This window comes from Astatotilapia calliptera, chromosome 3 (genome assembly GCF_964374335.1).
Source record: "Astatotilapia calliptera chromosome 3, fAstCal68.1, whole genome shotgun sequence".
NCBI classification, from domain to species: domain Eukaryota; kingdom Metazoa; phylum Chordata; class Actinopteri; order Cichliformes; family Cichlidae; genus Astatotilapia; species Astatotilapia calliptera.
In genome coordinates this window covers 59346726-59365847 of record NC_137424.1, presented here as the reverse complement: position 1 = coordinate 59365847, position 19122 = coordinate 59346726, and the positions used below count along the sequence as shown (strand labels likewise).

Genomic DNA, 19122 nt, shown 5'->3' with positions numbered 1-19122 from the left:
AACCCGCACTAATATATACAGATCACTCAATTATACATATCAAGGATTAACAGAGGTTAGGTGCTTGTTGGGAATCTCAGTCTCACTGAACGTGCTCCTGTGACTAGCCAGCGTGTCATGGAGTGGGTGGGAGGTATTATCCATAATTGTCCTTATCTTGGACAACATCTGCCTCTCAGACACCACCCTAACGGAGTCCAGCTCCATCCCCACAACATTACTGGCCTTGTGGGTCAGTTTAGTCTGTTGGCATCTGTGACCCTCAACCTGCTGCCAGCATGCAACAGTATAGAGGATAGCACTGACCTGATACAACAAGATAACATTAATTAGTACGGATAGTGAAAACTTCTGTTTATGTTTGTTAGCCACTTGGCTATGATAGTAAACAGTAGACACTGATGTAGCTGACTGAATTTTTTGGCCAATTTTTTAGCACAATTGCAGTTGTGCGGACATATACACAGTGGACCAAATGGTTCTGTGACAAGAACCCCACAGGCTGAAATGCAGAGCAAAACCATAACAGAGCCGCCCCATGTTCTTCTATAGATCAGATTCATGACTCCATCAGATCTGTTTTCACTGATTGTTCAGTCCAGTTCTGATTTTTGTCCCTCAGCCTTTTCTCGTCTTTGACGTTCTGTGTCAGGTCTGTGCTGGATTTTAAAACATTTATTTCCGCAAGCTGATGTGACGTCACAGATCAATCAACTTTAAATATGAAACACGATTAAGTCAGAAAACTGCAGTTCCTCTAATGGCCACTGGAGTGAGTCACTCATCACAAACTTTAAAGCAGCAACAAGAACATTTACAGCCTGGTGCGAAACACATTTTTGGTCTTCATAGCTAAATTTCCGGCACACGGGAGCTGTGTGTGTGCTGATCTGGAACATAATATTACATAATGTAATTACCTGACTAATGATATGGCTCTATGTGTGTTGCAGACCACCCAAAACAAATAGTGCTTCAGTTTTGTTGAGGGAAACACTCATATTTTATTGGTCTTACATTCATTTTAATGAGTATTCAATGAAACCACAGGACTGAGGCTTCAAAGAGTCCAGAAACCCTGGGTGACTACATCAAACATTTTCATGCAGTCCAGTTCCAAACTTCATTCAACATTTTTTGCACACTCACACTGTGTTTTTCATGAGTTTTGCGATTTATGCATTTTAGCTCTTTTGGCCTACCAAAACAGCAAGGTCATGTATCTTACCCTTGAAATTAGTTTGCAAACTGCTAACAAGAAGATCTGTGTCCTTCTGCCCCTTCCATTGTTTCCAACCTGCTTGCACCAGTAAAAGTCACTAGAGCAGGTGGTGTGTGTCTGCTGCCTGACATCACTGCACCTTGCATGTGGTCATAATTACACTTAGCTCCATAAGTATTTGGACAGCTTTAATTCAAGAGTTTTAAGAAATTAGCATTTTTGCATCCCATCATCCCAGACGCAGGGTTTCTTATATTCGATGGTGACCATTGTGTTTCAGGTAGTTTGTGAAGTATGAAGGAAAATAGTCTCTGCTCCCAAATAAACCATTTTCAGGAATTTTAGGAAAACAAGAGTTGTGGCTTCAACTACAAAGTCCAGTCTGTGGAGGATAACTCCGCTGTCTGTGGGTCACGCTGTCTCTGTAAGCCCCTCCTACACAGCAGGGTCTGAATCAGAAGGTCGCTCTCATGTTCTTTCTGGTGTTTTTGATATCCTGCTTCAGCTGAGCAATTTTCATCTGCAGAACGTAAAAACACAAAAATATAAAAAAGTATCTGACAAGAAATTCTGATAACGTACTGTTTGTGAACTCACGTCTTTCTGATGGAGCTCCTCCTTCATGCCTCTGATCTCATCCTGCTGCTTGTAAAATGCCTGGAGTAGCTGAAACAGAAAAAACTAGGACTGAGTTTGTGTGCAAGAGAAGGAGACACTCTTCTGAAGTGTTTTATTATTTATCCAACCTCACACTCGGTCATTGGTGGCGGTCTCTCAGCAGGCTCGCAGCAGTGCGGGGTGCAGCAGTATGTCCACAGTGGGACCTGGGTCTCGTCTGGCTGCCACCCCGACAGATCGCTCAGATCTTTGGGATATTTGGCATCCTGATAGGACAGCTGCTCCTCCAGAAAAACCTCAACAGAGAACAGCAACAAAAGTATCAGAGAACTACTCTCCAAAAAAGGCTCAGGTCTCAGGTCAGTTTCGAAGGATGTGACGGTTACTGTAGCAAAACATATTTCCTAGTTTGTCTAAAGGAAACAGAAGTTTCTAAAAAGAGTACGGTGGCATGAAAAAGCATTTCCCCTCTTTCCCAGTTTCCTGTTTTTTGTAGGTTTGTCACATTTAAATGTTTCAGATCATCAAACAAATTTAAATATTAGGCAAACATAACACAAGTAAACACAAAATGCCGTTTCTATATGAAGGTGTTTATTATTAAAGGGAAAAAATCCAAACCTACATGGCCCTGTGTGAAAAGGTGATTGCCCCCTAAACCTAATAACCTGTTGGGCCATACTTAGCAGCAACAACACCAATCAAGTATTTACAATAACTGGTGATCTTTACAGATATTTTTACAGCCTTTTACTGTTACAAATTTAAGTGTGAAAAAACATACTAAAAAACAGGAAACAAGATAGGGACCAAGCACTTTTTCACACAACTGTGTACCACTTTAAAATCAAGAAAAGGCACCCCAGATTGGTATATTTTACCCTGCAATGTCAGGTAAAATAACCAGATCACACTTTACCTCCTCTATAAAGTCTTGGCCTATCTCTGTCACTGCAGCCGGGCTGCTCTGAAACCTGAGGGAGCTAAGCTGCCTCACCAGCCCCTTCTCAGCTGGGGTTTCTGGGTAAGGGTTGGGTACTCGAGGGTCTGGCTTCAGGGACATCAGCACTGGGCCTGGTGAGGAAATGTAAGAGATCAGTGATAAACTGAATGATCTATAGAGAGTAAATATCTTTAGTGTACCTGATGGCCCAGCTAGGTTACAGACCTCTGTTGACCCCCAACAGCCACTCCTGAGCGGTCATGGCTGCCTGGTTTCCAGCTGTCATTGGGTACAGATCCTCTTGAAAAATTCCTGACTGGAAGGAACAAGAAAAAAACTGGACCAATACTTCTTGTACTCTGATTATACTCAAGATAAGTACATCATCCCAACCTCTTTGCGTGGTATGATCATGGACAGTGGTTCCACCAGGTCTTTGATGGCAATCAGGCGATAAAACCGGAAAATCTCACAGGCGGTCACATCTAGGCCACGCTTTGGCATCACCCCTGGAGTGAGTCAGACGTCAAAACACATTTTAGTCCTGTGTCATAAAGTATTGTGGATATTCTAAAAGTGACACTAAACTCTTTGCCTTTTTCTATTATTACAACATGAAAGTCTAGACTTTAAAAAACGACAACATCAATATTTAAAGGTTGGTGAGAGGGTGGTGGAGCAAGGCATGGGTTTTTCAGGCAGAAGACTGGTCCTGTATAGAATGCCTTAACAGTCTTGCAACCAGACATAAGACAGTTTCAGAAATGTAGGATGACCAACAGGCATGAAAAGACGACGATTGACCAACATTTGTTGAGTTGTTGGGGCAGAAGCTTGGTTCTTGGTGTCTTCCATCTGTTAACATGACCGCAGGATGTAGCATTGAAACAGTGAAGGAAATTATCCATCAAAGTCGACATTTAAGTCAAGTTTGTTAGATCAGCATCAAAGTGCCTGTGAATGAACTTAGACAAGCTTTCTTAAAATTGTGTCGGTACCTTGAAATGAGTATAGGTATAGATGATGAGTTGGATACAAAGTTTTAGGTTTGTTAAAAACTGCAACCAAATCACTGTTACATTCACTTCAAGAGGATCACAATGCTCTATGATTTTTTTCATATCCAATCAAAGAACCAATATCCTTGAATATCTGATAGTTATAATAACAACATGGAACCAATTTAATGTTTGTGAGAGAGTAAAAGAGACAAGCATGTTTGATCTGCTTTGATGATTTACCCAAGTTTGACTCAAACAGCATTTTGGGTAAAAATCCAAAGGGTCATGTCACCATGTGATTAGATGTCTGGTCAGAAGAAGTCATGGAAACTCAAAACTCTCTTATTTACCTACATTTTGATACCAGGCTCACCTGATTCCCAATTGTCATAGTATGAAGCCAGAATTTGCATGACTTCATGATAAGTTGGAAAAGGAGGAATATCTATCGATTCGCTGATTTTCTTCCACTTATCTGAGTGGGGTTGCTGGCCCCATCTTGTTCTGGTTCTACCTGATGAGCAGGTCTTACTCCGGGGTCTCCACCCAGTTGGGCATGCCCAGAGTTCAACATGGAGGAGCAGCTGTTCTACTTTTTATGTTTGAGCTCCTCACCTTAGCTCTTAGGGAGAGTCGACCTACTCTTTTATTTTGTGACATTTTATGACTTTCCTCTGTAGGACGGCATTTTATGACTTTCCTCTTTTGGTCATTACCCAGATTTCATGACTGTAGGTGAGAGCTGGAACAAAGCTGGACTGGCAGCTGTATAAATTATGTCATTTACTAGCTAACACACTTGTGTGTGTGTGTTGGTCTCACCAAGTCCTTTTTGTGGCAGCAGGGACCTGTACTCAGTCAGGTAGCTGATGTAAGGTTTTTCAGCACTTAGCTCATAGTACCGGATGTTTCCATCACCCTACAAGCATAAATACAACATATACAGTGGTGCTAAACCTCCTTGATGATGGTTACTCAAATTTAACGGCACATTTTGCCACAAGCAGTTTAGGTTTTTTGACCTTTCCAGCCAGATACAACATGTGTGTGTCTGGGTCATAAAACGGGAAGAGTACTCCAGCTGACCCATCCAGATCTTCTTCATATAAGGGTTCAGATAAGTCATCCTGCATGAAAACACATATGGGAATGAATGTAGAGCAAATTGTAAAGGGAAAAAAAAATCAAGTTAAAATATGCAAAAGTTGCTCAATTGAGATATACAGTTATATAATTAATTCTCCAGTGAGATTCTCTTAAATCATTTCACAAGAAAGCAGTTTTTATTATCAGCTGTTTAATTTTATATGTTTATTATATATTTATTTGTTTTTGTCTATGTGCCTCATTTTCAGCAATCTCTTTTTTAATCATGTCTTACGACCCAAGTATTCTTACTCCTAGAAAATGCTGGTAATTGGATTCAGGTTTAAGAACAAGCACAGCTTAGATTAAGTTTCAGATTACAGTTGAAAGGAAAAAAACTATCTTACAGGGTCCCACAGGACGATCTGCCGGTGGTTCCAAGATGAGCTGCCAGTGGACAGAAGCAACTTCAACCCCCCGATGTATAAAACTTTGTTGGCCTTGTGTGAGTTACTGCTTGATACCTGCAGAAGTATCAGTTACCTTCCTGGCAATTTTCTGTCAGGACTCGCATTCAGATACAATAATCATACCTGTAAAATCTTTCCTGTCCGAGGGTCCAGGACTCGAACGTGTCTGTCTTTGGATGTGACTGCCAGCCTGCTGCCATCACTGTTGAAGCTGACTGAAAGCAGCAGTGCCTCAGATGGGTAGCGGTGGTGGATGGGCATCAGCACCACCCGAACTGGATACCTGATAACTGCACCAGCCTGGGATACATCCCAGAGAAGGACCTGGAGCAGTAAGTGAGACAAATTCACGTCTGTTTTGAAGCCTAAATGCACTGGAATTACTGATTGTAGAGTGTAGCTCTTTAACATTTGGTTCTCTTGTGTTGATACTTTCTTTACTGGTTCAATCTTGTAAGGTGTCTATTATAGAAAAGTTTTATGCCAACCATTGGCTTTTTCTCTAAGATTTCTGTGCATTATGTTCATAAGATATATTGAAGGAAGTTGAATAAAACACAAAAGCAAAGACGGTTTCTTTTAACAAAAATACGGTACTCATTTAAGCCAGAATGTTATATGATTGGCACTGACCTTGTAGTCATAGGCAGCACTTAGCAGAAGGTTCTCAGCAGTTGGATGCCACTCAATTAGCCCCACTCTTCTGGAGTGGCCAATCAGGGTTTTCCTGGCCTTGGTGAGGTTCTGTTGGACTCCACAGACTGGGATATCCCAGATCTTCACCTGAATACATGCACAGGACCAAAGTGTATGTGCTGTACACTAAACGTTATATAATTCCCAATAATTTAACCCCATCCTTATCCTAAATCGAATTCCAAAGTTAATCCTAGTTAGTCGTTAACTAACTGCCATACAGTGCAGTCCTCTGAGCATGAGGCGATGCAGTAATCATCGAATGGATTCCACTTGACGTCCAGGACTCTGCCGCTGTGGCCACAAACCCTCGGATGCTGAGGATCTACTCTGCCTGTCTGAGAGAGAGAACATGAAACAATTTTAAAAATTTAGGTTTCCCCATTTTTTTTATCCTTTATTATGTTAATTCAGAGGAAATTAAATTAAAAAGGCCTATGTACATGATGGATGGGCAGGACTAAAAAGGACCCGCCTCCCGCGCACTCAGTCACCACAGCGATGAAGCAGGGATTGGCTGAGCAGTAGTGGTTGTCGTGGACACTACGCGTGATTGGCACCCCGTCGTAGCTGTGCTCCTTGGTGGCAGACTTTCCAAAAATGTGACGAAACTTTGAGCAGCGAAAGGATGATCGCCATGACATCTGGTGGACAAGAGTACAGTAGCATCAAGCTTAGAGGAGTTTAAGTTTTGGTGCAGATTTATATCAAGAAATCAGAAAATGGGGGGAAATCTAATGGGGTATGTTAGATTAATGTTAATCATTGAAGGATTAATCCTTGACTAGATTAAAGTTAGGGGAAGTTAGGATAATGTTTAAGGTTAGGATAAATACAGGCTAATTTTGGGTCAAGCGAATACTTAAGATGAACCTAAGCGAAGGTCCCCGTGTCTCTGGTTGGCTCACACTGGCTACAGGTTTTGTTGTTGTTGTTCTTTTTTGTTTTTGTTTTCTTTGTCTCTCCTCTTCCTCTCTGCCTGGGTGGAGCTCGTTACGGGCTCTCGCTATTGGCCCACGCACCTGTGTGATTGTCTCCACCTGCTGCTGATCTGGCTGATTTCTCCAGCTGCTATTTAAGGCAGTGGCACAGAGCAGCTCACCACTGGAATGTTGAACCTCCTGAGTTTGTGCTCTCGCCATTTTCAAAAGAATCCACTGTGTGTATTTTGTTGTGGAACTAACGTTGAATTCTGTTGAAGAACGTTCAACTAACATTGAAGAGGAAGCGTGTGTGCACTGAGGTGATCCCTGTTGTAAATAAATAATCTCCTTTTGTTCTCATAGAAAGAACTGACTGCGCGTGAGTCCGTCCAGTAGCCATGACACTAAGTTGTGGTTCAAGTTAGGTTTAATTTAATGTTCGTATTAATCTTGGCTTTAACCAAAGCTTTGATTTAAGATTAGGATAAAGATGTACCCTAATAAATTAAGGTTAAAATCAGATTGAAAGGAAGGAATTGTTTGGATACAAAAAACTTAGAGTGAGATTAGTTTTAGGCCATGTGAAGATCAGAGTAAGTGTAAATTACTGTGCTGCTCTTTTTCTTGACTTGTCAAAGGCTTTTGATACAGTTAAGCATGCTATTTTATTAAATAGACTAAACAATATTGGTCTATCTGTAAATGCTCTAAGCTGGTTTTCAAATTACTTGTCAGCAAGAAAACAGTGTGTCCATGCTGCTGGGTCTTCTTCCTCTTTTCTCTCAGTATCCAAAGGAGTTCCGCAGGGCTCCATATTAGGGCCATTGCTATTTTCTCTTTACATAAACAACCTTTGTGATAATTTGTCAAATGCAGCCTTCCATCTTTATGCAGATGATACAATTATTTATTGTTCATCCCCTTAAGTAGCACAAACCCTGCAATTTCTGCAGTCTGCCTTTGATCATGTTCAGTCCCATTTAACTCAACTTAAGTTGGTGTTAAATCCAGAGAAATCCAAGTTCATGTTATTATCAAATGGCAAAAAGTTGTTAGCTACGTCTCCTAAGATTAAAACAATTCAAGGAACTGAAATTGAAATGGTCACATCTTACAAGTATCTAGGGATCATTATAAATCAGAATTTGTCATTTAAGACTCACATTCAAAGGCTTGTGTCGAAGTTAAAACTAGGTTACTTTTTTAGAAATCAATCCTGTTTCTCCCTCCAAGTGAGAAAACACTTGATTCATGCAACTTTTTTACCTTTATTGGATTATGGTGACCTGCTTTTTATGAATGCACCTGCCCACTACCTAAAGAGGTTGGATACTGTGTACCATTGTGCTTTACGTTTTGTTACTGGCTGTGGAAATCGTGTACATCATTGTTCTTTGCATATTCGCAGACTCTCCCATTGGTTGATCTTTATCTATAAATCTCTCCTTGGGCTGGTTCCATCTTATTTATATGTTTATATGTGTAAAAACCACAACCAATACAGCCTTCGTTCTCACAATATCATACAATTGATTGTCCCAAAACTCAGAACAGAATTGGGGAAAAATGCTTTTAAATACGCTGTCCCTGCTTCCTGGAATAATCTGCAGAAGGAACTGAAATTATCAGAATTGGTTTGGAAGAGTTTAAGTCTGTCTTAAAGGAACGAGAGAATAACTCTTTTACTCAGTGTGATTGTTTTTAATGTCACTGTTAATTTGATATGTTATTGTATATTTTTCACATGTTGGTATGGGATATTGTATTTGTTTTAAATGTTATATACTTATGTGGTATGTGTATTTTGACTTTTGTTGCCATGATGCCAGGTCTCTCTTGGAAATGATATTTTTAATCTCAATGAGATGTTTTACCTGGATAAATAAAGGACTAATAAATAAGAAGATAAGCTAACTGAGTGTAAGATAATAACCTCACAATATGAAGCCTTTCAGGTAAAAAACATTGAGCAGCCTATTGTTCATTTTCAGACAGTTGTAATGTCTTCTGAAGCAATGGAGAAACGACTGCATGTGTTTGTTTTGGAAAGAGCTTCAGAACCTCAGCAGCTGCATTATTGGCTCTAATCAATAATGCAATTTGCTGTTATTAATGGCTTTCATAATCTTATCAATAATAAATCAGTTTCTTCAATAAATGATCCTAATCATTTACTCACACACACACACACACACACACACACACACACACACACACACACACACACACACACACACACACACACAGAGTGATATATCCATCCTCCAAGACAGCTTATTTGTCTCTATTAAATATTTATTGGCTACACACACACACTTCCTGTTGTTACAAACTCCCCTAACCTGACCTTTGACCTTTACTGTGGCTGAGACAGATCACCTTACTGTCGAGTGAGGAGAAGGATAGAAATAGTAAAGGAAAAAGAAGATGATAATCAAAGGGGAATTTTAAAAAAATAAAATTTACAATAAATGAAATCAAAGCACAGTTTAAGTGTTTTGTTTTTTTTATTTCAATTCGACTAAGTGTACCTGTAATAAACATTGTACATTATCAGTGGCAGAATGTGATTTAAATACTTTAAATCTACTTGTACTAATTTGAACTCTACTTTTTTTACGTGCCATACTTGTTGGTGCCAGATACAGTGGGGCAAAAAAGTATTTAGTCAGCCACCGATTGTGCAAGTTCCCCCACCTAAAATGATGACAGAGGTCAGTAATTTGCACCAGAGGTACACTTCAACTGTGAGAGACAGAATGTGAAAAAAAAATCCATGAATTCACATGGTAGGATTTGTAAAGAATTTATTCTTAAATCAGGGTGGAAAATAAGTATTTGGTCACCTCAAACAAGGAAAATCTCTGGCTGTCACAGACCTGTAACGTCTTCTGTAAGAAGCTTTTCTGTCCCCCACTCGTTACCTGTATGAATGGCACCTGTTTGAACTCATCATCTGTATAAAAGACACCTGTCCACAGCCTCAAACAGTCAGACTCCAAACTCCGCCATGGCCAAGACCAAAGAGCTTTCGAAGGACACCAGGAAAAGTATTGTAGACCTGCACCAGACTGGGAAGAGTGAATCTACAATAGGCAAGCAGCTTGGTGTGAAAAAAATCAACTGTGGGAGCAATCATCAGAAAATGGAAGACATACAAGACCACTGATAATCTCCCTCGATCTGGGGCTCCACGCAAGATCTCATCCCGTGGGGTCAAAATGATCATGAGAACGGTGAGCAAAGATCCCAGAACCACACGGGGGGACCTGGTGAATGACCTGCAGAGAGCTGGGACCAAAGTAACAAAGGTCACCATCAGTAACACACTACAACGGCAGGGAATCAAATCCCGCAGTGCCAGACGTGTTCCGCTGCTGAAGCCAGTGCATGTCCAGGCCCATCTGAAGTTTGCCAGAGAGCACATGGATGATACAGCAGAGGATTGGGAGAATGTCATGTGGTCAGATGAAACCAAAGTAGAACTTTTTGGTATAAACTCAACTCGTCGTGTTTGGAGGAAGAAGAATACTGAGTTGCATCCCAAGAACACCATACCTACTGTGAAGCATGGGGGTGGAAACATCATGCTATGGGGCTGTTTTTCTGCCAAGGGGACAGGACGACTGATCCGTGTTAAGGACAGAATGAATGGGGCCATGTATCGTGAGATTTTGAGCCAAAACCTCCTTCCATCAGTGAGAACTTTGAAGATGAAACGAGGCTGGGTCTTCCAACATGACAATGATCCAAAACACACCGCCCGGGCAACAAAGGAGTGGCTCCGTAAGAAGCATTTGAAAGTCCTGGAGTGGCCTAGCCAGTCTCCAGACCTCAACCCCATAGAAAATCTGTGGCGGGAGTTGAAAGTCCGTGTTGCTCGGCGACAGCCCCAAAACATCACTGCTCTCGAGAAGATCTGCATGGAGGAATGGGCCAAAATACCAGCTACTGTGTGTGCAAACCTGGTAAAGACCTATAGTAAACGTTTGACCTCTGTTATTACCAACAAAGGTTATGTTACAAAGTATTGAGTTGTATTTTTGTTATTGACCAAATACTTATTTTCCACCCTGATTTACGAATAAATTCTTTACAAATCCTACCATGTGGATTCATGGATTTTTTTTTTCACATTCTGTCTCTCACAGTTGAAGTGTACCTCTGGTGCAAATTACTGACCTCTGTCATCATTTTAAGTGGGGGAACTTGCACAATCGGTGGCTGACTAAATACTTTTTTGCCCCACTGTAGGCTGATCTGGGATTTTACCACACAACCATCTTCAGTGTTTACAGAGAATGGTCTGACAAAGAGAAAATATCCACTGGATGGCTGTTCGCTGAGTGAAAATACCTTGTTGATGTCAAAGGTCAGTTGAGGTTAGACTGTTTTGAGCTGATAGGAAGGCAGCAGTAACTAAAGCAACCTCTTGCTACAACCAAGGTATGCAGAAGAGCATCTCTGAATGCACAACACTTTGAACCATGAGGCAGATGGGCTAAAGCGATAGAAGACCACACCAGGTGTCACTCCTGTCAGCTAGAAACAGGAATCTGATTGTCATACGATCACTGATTTTCATACATATATTAAAAAAGAATATATAACAATGATGAAATCACAGTGGTTTCTTAGTTAGAACTTTTATAGCCTTGTATAAAATTGTAAAATTATGAGGTTGTGTAGTTTTTATTGGTTTGAGCGAACAACACTTCAGAAGAATGATGACTCTTTGGTATGCCCAACTCTCAGGCTGGAAACCACTCAACTGGCACCTCATGTTGGAGCAAGGCTAAATACAACAGCTACTGAAAATGAAAAGCCCAAAACAAAGCAAAACAAAAGTCCCAAAGTAACAGTCCTACAGGGGACTGGGACCCTGGATCCTGGATGAAAGTCAAGATTTTATGTCTTTAAATAATTCCAATAAAAGCTTTGCATAAATGTGGCTTAATTTAAATTAAGAGTAAATTAAATCTAGTAAGAGTAAGGTAAATCTAAAATTGGTTTATTCTTATCACAGGAGAGAGAGAGCTTGGGTTTAATCAAGGCCATGAAGGCTGGGATGAGGTTCAATTAATCCTAAAATGAAGACAGGTCAAAATTAGGTTCAGCTTAACATTAGGAAAGATTATGTTTAGGTTTGATTAAGCGTATGGATTGTTCAGATAAGGTTAGGTAAAGTTTAGGTTCATCCTGAGGTTAGGAAAGATTAGATTCAGTTTCAGTTAAGGTTTTCGAAAATGTTCATTTAAGGTTAGACTAAAAATAAGATTAAGGTAAAACAAATAATGCTTGATAGCCTTTCACGAATGATCTTTTAAGAAAGGCATACAATCTTCCCTGAAAAATATCATTTGAATGAATGAATATGGTCTTACCTTGAATTCAGTTACTTAGGAATCACTGGGATCTCTTTCTGCTAAAAACATAAACTGTTATTATTAATAACACTGCTACCAGTTTTGTGACTTCCACTTCTTCTGCAATACCTTTTATTAGAGGTACTATAACTGTGATACAAATAAGTTTTTTTAAACCTGCTCCCTCCGTGTCTACAGCTGAGCTGATCTGCATCCACCTCTCTGTGTGTTTCCGTGTGTGGGTTCACTCCTGATCCATGACGTCTAGCCTCTGCTCCCGTATTAGCCAAGCTGTTTATGCACGGCTGCACACACACAAACACACCTCTACAATCCGATACGACCAGCATAGTTGCACACACTCACATTCTAATGCAGCTCCAAGAGCTAAGACAATAACATATTTCAAATCTACTGGAGAGTTGGGACAGTGTAAAAAATATATTTTACCTTAGAACTTGGTGAGCCTAACAAATACCATTCGAATTTCTTATGACTATAGTTATGATTAAGACACTCCTGTTCTAATTTGTAGTCATTTGCATTATGTTAAATGCTGGGGTAGATCACCCCTACATCCAACATCCATCCATCCATAGTCTCCTTCCACTTATCCAAGTCCAGGTCTTGGGTACAGCTGTCTCAGCAGACATCAAGACCCTGTCCCTGGTGACGACCTCTAACTCTTCTGGAGGGACTACAAAGCCAGCTGAAAAATATAACCTCTGCAGTAGAACATGTCCCAAATACCTCCTCTTGGAGGCATCCAGGAGGGATCATGGTCAGATGAACCACCTCAACTGGCTCATTTTGATGTGGAGGAGTAGTGGCTCTACTCCAAGCCCCTTCTCGGCGACCTTCTTCTCCTGTCTCCAAGGCTGAGTGTAAACATCTCCTGTTTCACCACATCCCATAGGTGCTGTATTGGATGAAGAAGACATTAAATATGGAGGTAATTTGAGTACAGGGAACTCATTTTCATGTTCATGAAATCAGTTTGAGATTATTTGAGCTTTATGATGTGTGTGGGAGCAACCATCAGAAGATGGATACACTTCATAAAGACATGGACATGGTCAGCAACAATAACTTCAAATATCCTTTCAGCAAAAAAAAAGCAGATCAAATCAGCCATTAATTTTAGCAATGGTGTATTTTTCTAGCTTGGTGCTCAAAAGGTATTGTATTTAGTTATTTTATTAATGCTGGATTAACAAACATTCAGTCATTGTGCTAAAAACACATAGCAACTTAATATAAACATGAATTTCCCAAAATTTAATAACCATCTGGCTTTCCCACACCTTTATCTATTAGTTTAACATCAGGTTCTCTTTCTGCAACAGGCTGACTCAAGTCAACATCTGTCTCTTCCGTTACCACATTTGCTTCTCCTACAATGACACCTGGTTTCATCTATCACTTCAATAGTTCATATCATATTAATATGAACTATTATACTGATAAAAGTTTTTCTTTTTGTACAGCAGCCACAGACAAATTTTATTAATTCTGAAAAAGAGAATAATCTCCTAAAGAGTCTCCACAGGGAGGCAGCAATAGGTTATAGACTAGAGCGTTCCATCTGTTTTTCAGTTTCATAAAAACTCTGTGAAATCTCTGAAATGTAATTTAGAACTACATAAGTAATTAAATCTAAAAGAACTACTTATTTACATTAGGTAACTTCATTTTAACTATGACAAAAACTAGTTGTAACAACTACATAAGATTATTTTAGCATAAAAATAAAAACAAACAAACAAAAACATTGTTTCAAGTTAATGAACGCTAACTACAAAACAAGATATTGACGAGGGCAGAGATGCTTTATACATCTGGCCCTGCCTCTACAGTGAACTCTCAAGGACACTATTGGCCCTCACCCAGGGAAGTATTTAAAGTGTGCTGATGCCGTTTAAAAGCTGTATTCCTTCTATTCTTTTGTGTTTTTACAGAGAAGAGATGACACAAAGACGACTTGAAAGTGATGGTAATGACATCATGATGTAGCTTCCAACATTCAGATTAGCTTAAAATCCTTTATGTGTGTGTGTGTGTATATATATATATATATATATATAATTTATAAAACCTTAAACAACATGCCCACATTAAATTATCTCATATCTCAATGAATTATATGTATAAATTTGCATCTAAATATGTTGTTAGTCGCTTATTTACTTATTTTCTTAATGATATCATGAACCATTAATAGTTCCTGAGTAATTACATGGTATAAAAATGTTGTCATTAATCACATTGTATGTGATTTTATTAAGCACTACTGAACGATTTTTATCTCTGCTTATAAATCTTTCCATTCTGCAACAGCAAAGCTTTGAGAGCCTGATAACATTATTACATCAGCACTTACCCTGTTGACCAGAACATCTATAACCTAAATTAGCAAACCTTCTATTTAAGTAGAGATTTATAGAAAGAGGCCTGGCTAAGAAGTTATGTCTTTGATCGATGAAAAGGATAATTTTAATTTCTTTATGATAGAACAAAGGAATGTAGAAATGACAAAAAATATTAAAGGCTTTGTTGTTTGCTTGTCCATATTCTTGTATTTTTGGATAGCTATTAATCAGTAAATAATTAAGCAGTCATTTCAAGTATTAAAAAGAAAACACCAGCTTAAATTAGAGCTTCACAAAAATCAGGAAGAGCTGTCGTTCATTGGGGGGAAACATAAAGGAGACTAATGATATCCAGTGGAGGTGTGGCAATGCTCATTTTTGTCTGTTGATTTTAAAGTAGAGCTAAATGTGGCTGTGTGTTTGTATAGGTGTTTGTTTATTTCCATGTTTCAACTTTTTTGATTTACTGGGTATGAGTATTTGTAGGTGAAAGACTGTTGTGTGTGGGAAGGGCACAGAGTGGAGGCCAGACAGGTGAGCCCATTTACATCCACTTATCAAGGGCCTGAATTTGGGGATACTAAAGGTTTATTTGAAATGTTATTTTTCCAGGGAGGAATGATTGTGCAGCATACATCTTTAAAAAGCAAGTATTGTTGGGGGGGCTTTTCCATCCATAGGAGGTCAAAAGTACAAAGCATCTGGATGGTGCACATCAGATGCTTTTGATAGACATCAGTATTCAACATGATTTCTTGAGGTAGAGAAATTAATTAATCTATTTGATAATTAGAGGTGGGTTGCATGAATAAGAATCTGAAAGGGAGCATGACAAAGAGCATTGATATTTAAAGCATGCAAAGTGAAGGCTGATTCTCAAAGCAGATGGGCGAGAAGATGATTGGACTAGAGCAGGGGTCGGCAACCTGCGGCTCTTTAGTCCTTATAGTGCGGCTCGGCGTGGTTTGGGAAAATAAATTAGAAGTATTTAGCTGAAGTGTATTTTATTTATGTTAGTTCTTTTTTAACGTGTAGTTCTAAATTGTTAGATTATTGTGATATTGAAATATAAAAATATACATCTCTTTATTGACCACTTTTCACACATGGTTGCTGTACGCATACAGCCGGCTGTAGCTTTGCAGCTCACAGCTCGACACACACCAACACAACAGCACAGATAGCACAGACGTTAAGCCGGTGAGGCGTGATTGCAGGTGCCGCTCAGGTGCGTCCGCATCCCCTGCAGCGGTGCTGCAGACCACGCCCCGCCACACACATTTATCAGGTAAAATACATATTTAGGCAGAATTTTGCAAATATCTATTTTTCTTTTTTAGCAGCATAGTTTTAGTTCAGCTGGGTGTCTTTCCTTTTGTTATATTTCTTTAAGAGTTCAAAATGTGTTAATTACATAAATAAAATGTAATTTTCTCTGTAGCACTTCATGGATTTCATAAGCAACACACCTTAGTTGCTCTGTGGATTCTTTTAAAAAGCAGTTAAAAACTTTTCTGTTCAAACAAGCCTTTTGTTGATCTACGTATTTTATATTCTTTACATTCTTTACATTTGATCTTTTACATTGTGTATAATGTCTATTGATTGTATTGTTTATTTTAATATTTGTGTACAGCGCTTTGTGACTGCCTGTCTGTGAAAAGCGCTTAATAAATAAACTTTACTTACTTTAGTTGTTCATACAAAGCATAAAGGTAAAAAAAAACAATATATACAGCGTTATCTGCATTTTAAATGTCAAAAAGTATTTGCGGCTCCCAGTGTTTTCTTTTGCGTGGAAACCGGGTCCAAGTGGCTCTTTGGGTGTTAAAGGTTGCTGACCCCTGGACTAGAGTAATGATGTCAGTACTGAGTTTGACAGCATGGGAAAGTGATAGTGGTGTAAAGCACTCCCTTATCAAACACACATTAACCCCTTTTATGCCCCTGAGCATTTTGACTGTCATTGCCTTACTTTTTGAAACATAATGAATGCAAGACCTAAAAACGGTGTACGGTCATGGTGACTTCACAAGTTAGACCCACCTTAAAGCAACTTCTGCTTTATTTTCTTTCTAGATGAGGATAATCTCATACTTGCAAGTGAGACTAAGCGGTAAATGAGGTGTCTGGAAAGTCAATCACTGCTGAGCAATCAATATTCACAAATTACTAAATTCCACTTTTAAATCAACCCCGGTGAACTTTCATTTCTCCCGTCACCACCAACTGGTCGGAGCACATAGCTGCCCCTCCCCGATCCTGGTTCTACTGGTGGTTTGACCTTAAGATGACAGTTGTTATGATTGGCAATATAGAAATAGATACAAACTGAACTAAAAATTGTTAAATTTAATAAAATTCAGTTGTACTTAATTTGTATTAATTCTCAGTTCATTTCATTGACAGTTGGACAGCAATTAAAACTAAAGTTTGTCTGTTTAAGTAGAACTAGCTGAGCTGGTTTGGTGATATGGTTGTTTGTCGTCTGGTATTCATTCTCAGAATATCAAACTCACCTGGATTCTTGTATGACTGCAAACTTTAACTGTCAGGAAAAATCTCTGAAAAAGTGAAAATGAAGCAGACACCACACCTATGGCTTTAAGCCTGATGCCCTCCAGATAAACACCTGCTGATGAAAGCCAAGCACAAAAGGCTTCAATCAATTTTTTTTATCAATGCATCTTTTTCTCTTGGTGGACTAATAATACAGTAGTACTGTGTGAAAGCATTGAGCTACCTGTAGTTTCTTTATGTTTAGCTAGGAAAAAGGGAAATATGTGCATTGAATTGTGTGCAAACGTACATGGAAATAGACGATATACTGCAAAAAGAGTTTGCACAACTCTAATGCTCTTGAACATCAACACAGCCTGCAATATAAATGTCTCCAAGTAGTGTTCAGGAATATCTCTTCAAGCTTCTTGAAAGACATTCAAATCTCTTTTTTTGCCTTTTGTCCTGTTCTTTGTCATCACACTGCACTGGTAGTGTGTTAGGAATAATTGGGCCACATTTGGTAACAATTGCGTGGGAACGTTCTTATCCTGTGCAAGGAGTAAAACTAAAAATAGGCCACGACATAAAAATACTGTCAGATTTATGAAATTTTTGTTTTCACCCTCGTGCGTATGTCAATAAATCAGAATTGTTTGGAACCAACAGCCTTGTTGAATCTGTATACTGCCCCACAGCAATTTCTCTGTATACCGACACGTTTATTTCCAGGTGAAGCAAAGAAAGGGGTGAAATGAGAGACAAGATAAGACAAGAGATCATGGAATATGTTTCAATTGACAAATGCTTCATGGTCACAGCTGCAGTGATGCAGATGTCGCACCGGTCTGTTGTGGTGAAGACAGAGCTCAGTGTAAAAGTAAAGCTGTTGATTTACTGGTCGATACGTCCCCTGTGCTTTCCCTAAGTGATAGTATTTTGTTTTCCTTTATATGCCTTTTTAAAATATATAATTACAGGATCTGACCTACTTACTACTGTCACCAAGTGCTTGCTCATAGGGGGTTGTCTGCTTGTTGTTGTTTTTTCTCCACTCTGTTTTATAGGCTCTTTACCTTTCAATATAAAGCGTGTAAAGTATAAAGTGCCTTAAAAGGTTATTTTTGGCAATATGGAAATAAAATGAAATACAATTTTTAAAAATTGAATTGAATTGATTTGTATTAACTCTCAACTCATCACACTGACAGTTTGTTAATAACTAAAACTAAAGTTTTTCTGTTTAAGTAGAACTAGCTGAGCTGGTTTGGTGATATGGTTGTTTGTCGTCTAGTATTCATTCTTAGAGTATCAAACTCATCTGGATTCATGTCTGACTGCATACTTTAACTATCGGGAAAAATCTCTGAAAAAGTGAAAATGAAGCAGACACCACACCTATGGCTTTAAAGCTTTTGCCCTCCAGATAAACACCTGCTGATGAAAGCCAAGCACAAAAGGCTTCAATTCAGTTTTTTTTAAATCAATGTATCTTTTTTTCCTCTTGGTGGACTAATAATACAGTAGTACTATGTGAAAGCATTGAGCTACCTGTAGTTTCTTTATGTTTAGCTAGGAAAAAGGGAAATATGTGCATTGAATTGTGTGCAAATGCAGCCTGCAATTTTTCTTATAATGTCTAGTTTTCAAAGCAGTTTTTTGTATGCTGGCTGCCTTTTGTCTTGTTCTTTAGGAATAATTGGGCCTCATTTGCTAACATTTGCATGGAAATGTTCCTACCCTGTGCAAAATAAAAAACAACACCTCCAGGTGAAGCAAAGAAAGTGGAAAATGTCTCTCTTTGAAAAAAACTTGCCCAACAAACTGTAGAAAACATTCCTTCTGAAACAGATTGTTGGACCACATTTTTGAAAGAAGGATGTCTTTTCAAAAACCTGTTTCAGCAAGAATTTTTTTCTCATTAAGTAG

The 19122-nt window shown here is 39.0% G+C and overlaps 1 protein-coding gene and 1 long non-coding RNA gene across 2 annotated transcripts; one reads left to right on the top strand and one right to left on the bottom strand.

Annotated features, from left to right (window-relative positions):
- Positions 1-984: 984 nt before the first annotated feature.
- Positions 985-12654, bottom strand: coro2ab (coronin 2Ab). The gene is made up of 14 exons (XM_026160343.2): positions 12344-12654; positions 6480-6680; positions 6258-6374; positions 5974-6123; positions 5464-5664; positions 5278-5394; positions 4807-4911; positions 4607-4703; positions 3177-3292; positions 3009-3099; positions 2760-2914; positions 1969-2136; positions 1820-1888; positions 985-1742 (listed from the first exon to the last, which is right to left on the bottom strand). Exons 2-14 carry the CDS (start codon positions 6678-6680, stop codon positions 1677-1679), a joined length of 1653 nt encoding a protein of 550 aa, XP_026016128.2. The 5' UTR covers positions 12344-12654; the 3' UTR covers positions 985-1676.
- LOC145421858 (uncharacterized) lies at positions 3250-9117 on the top strand. Its single transcript, XR_013903231.1, has 2 exons — positions 3250-5375; positions 5494-9117. It is a non-coding gene; the product is annotated as an uncharacterized LOC145421858 (long non-coding RNA).
- Positions 12655-19122: the final 6468 nt, after the last annotated feature.

Excerpts from the sequence above, each read along its gene's own strand:
- coro2ab (XM_026160343.2), bottom strand. The coding sequence starts at position 6,680 with ATGTCATGGCGATCATCCTTTCGCTGCTCAAAGTTTCGTCACATTTTT. Across the intron at positions 3,100-3,176 it reads TGATCATACCACGCAAAGAG|TCAGGAATTTTTCAAGAGGA; the intron begins GTTGGGATGATG and ends TGTTCCTTCCAG. Across the intron at positions 1,743-1,819 it reads AGGAGCTCCATCAGAAAGAC|ATGAAAATTGCTCAGCTGAA; the intron begins GTGAGTTCACAA and ends TACGTTCTGCAG.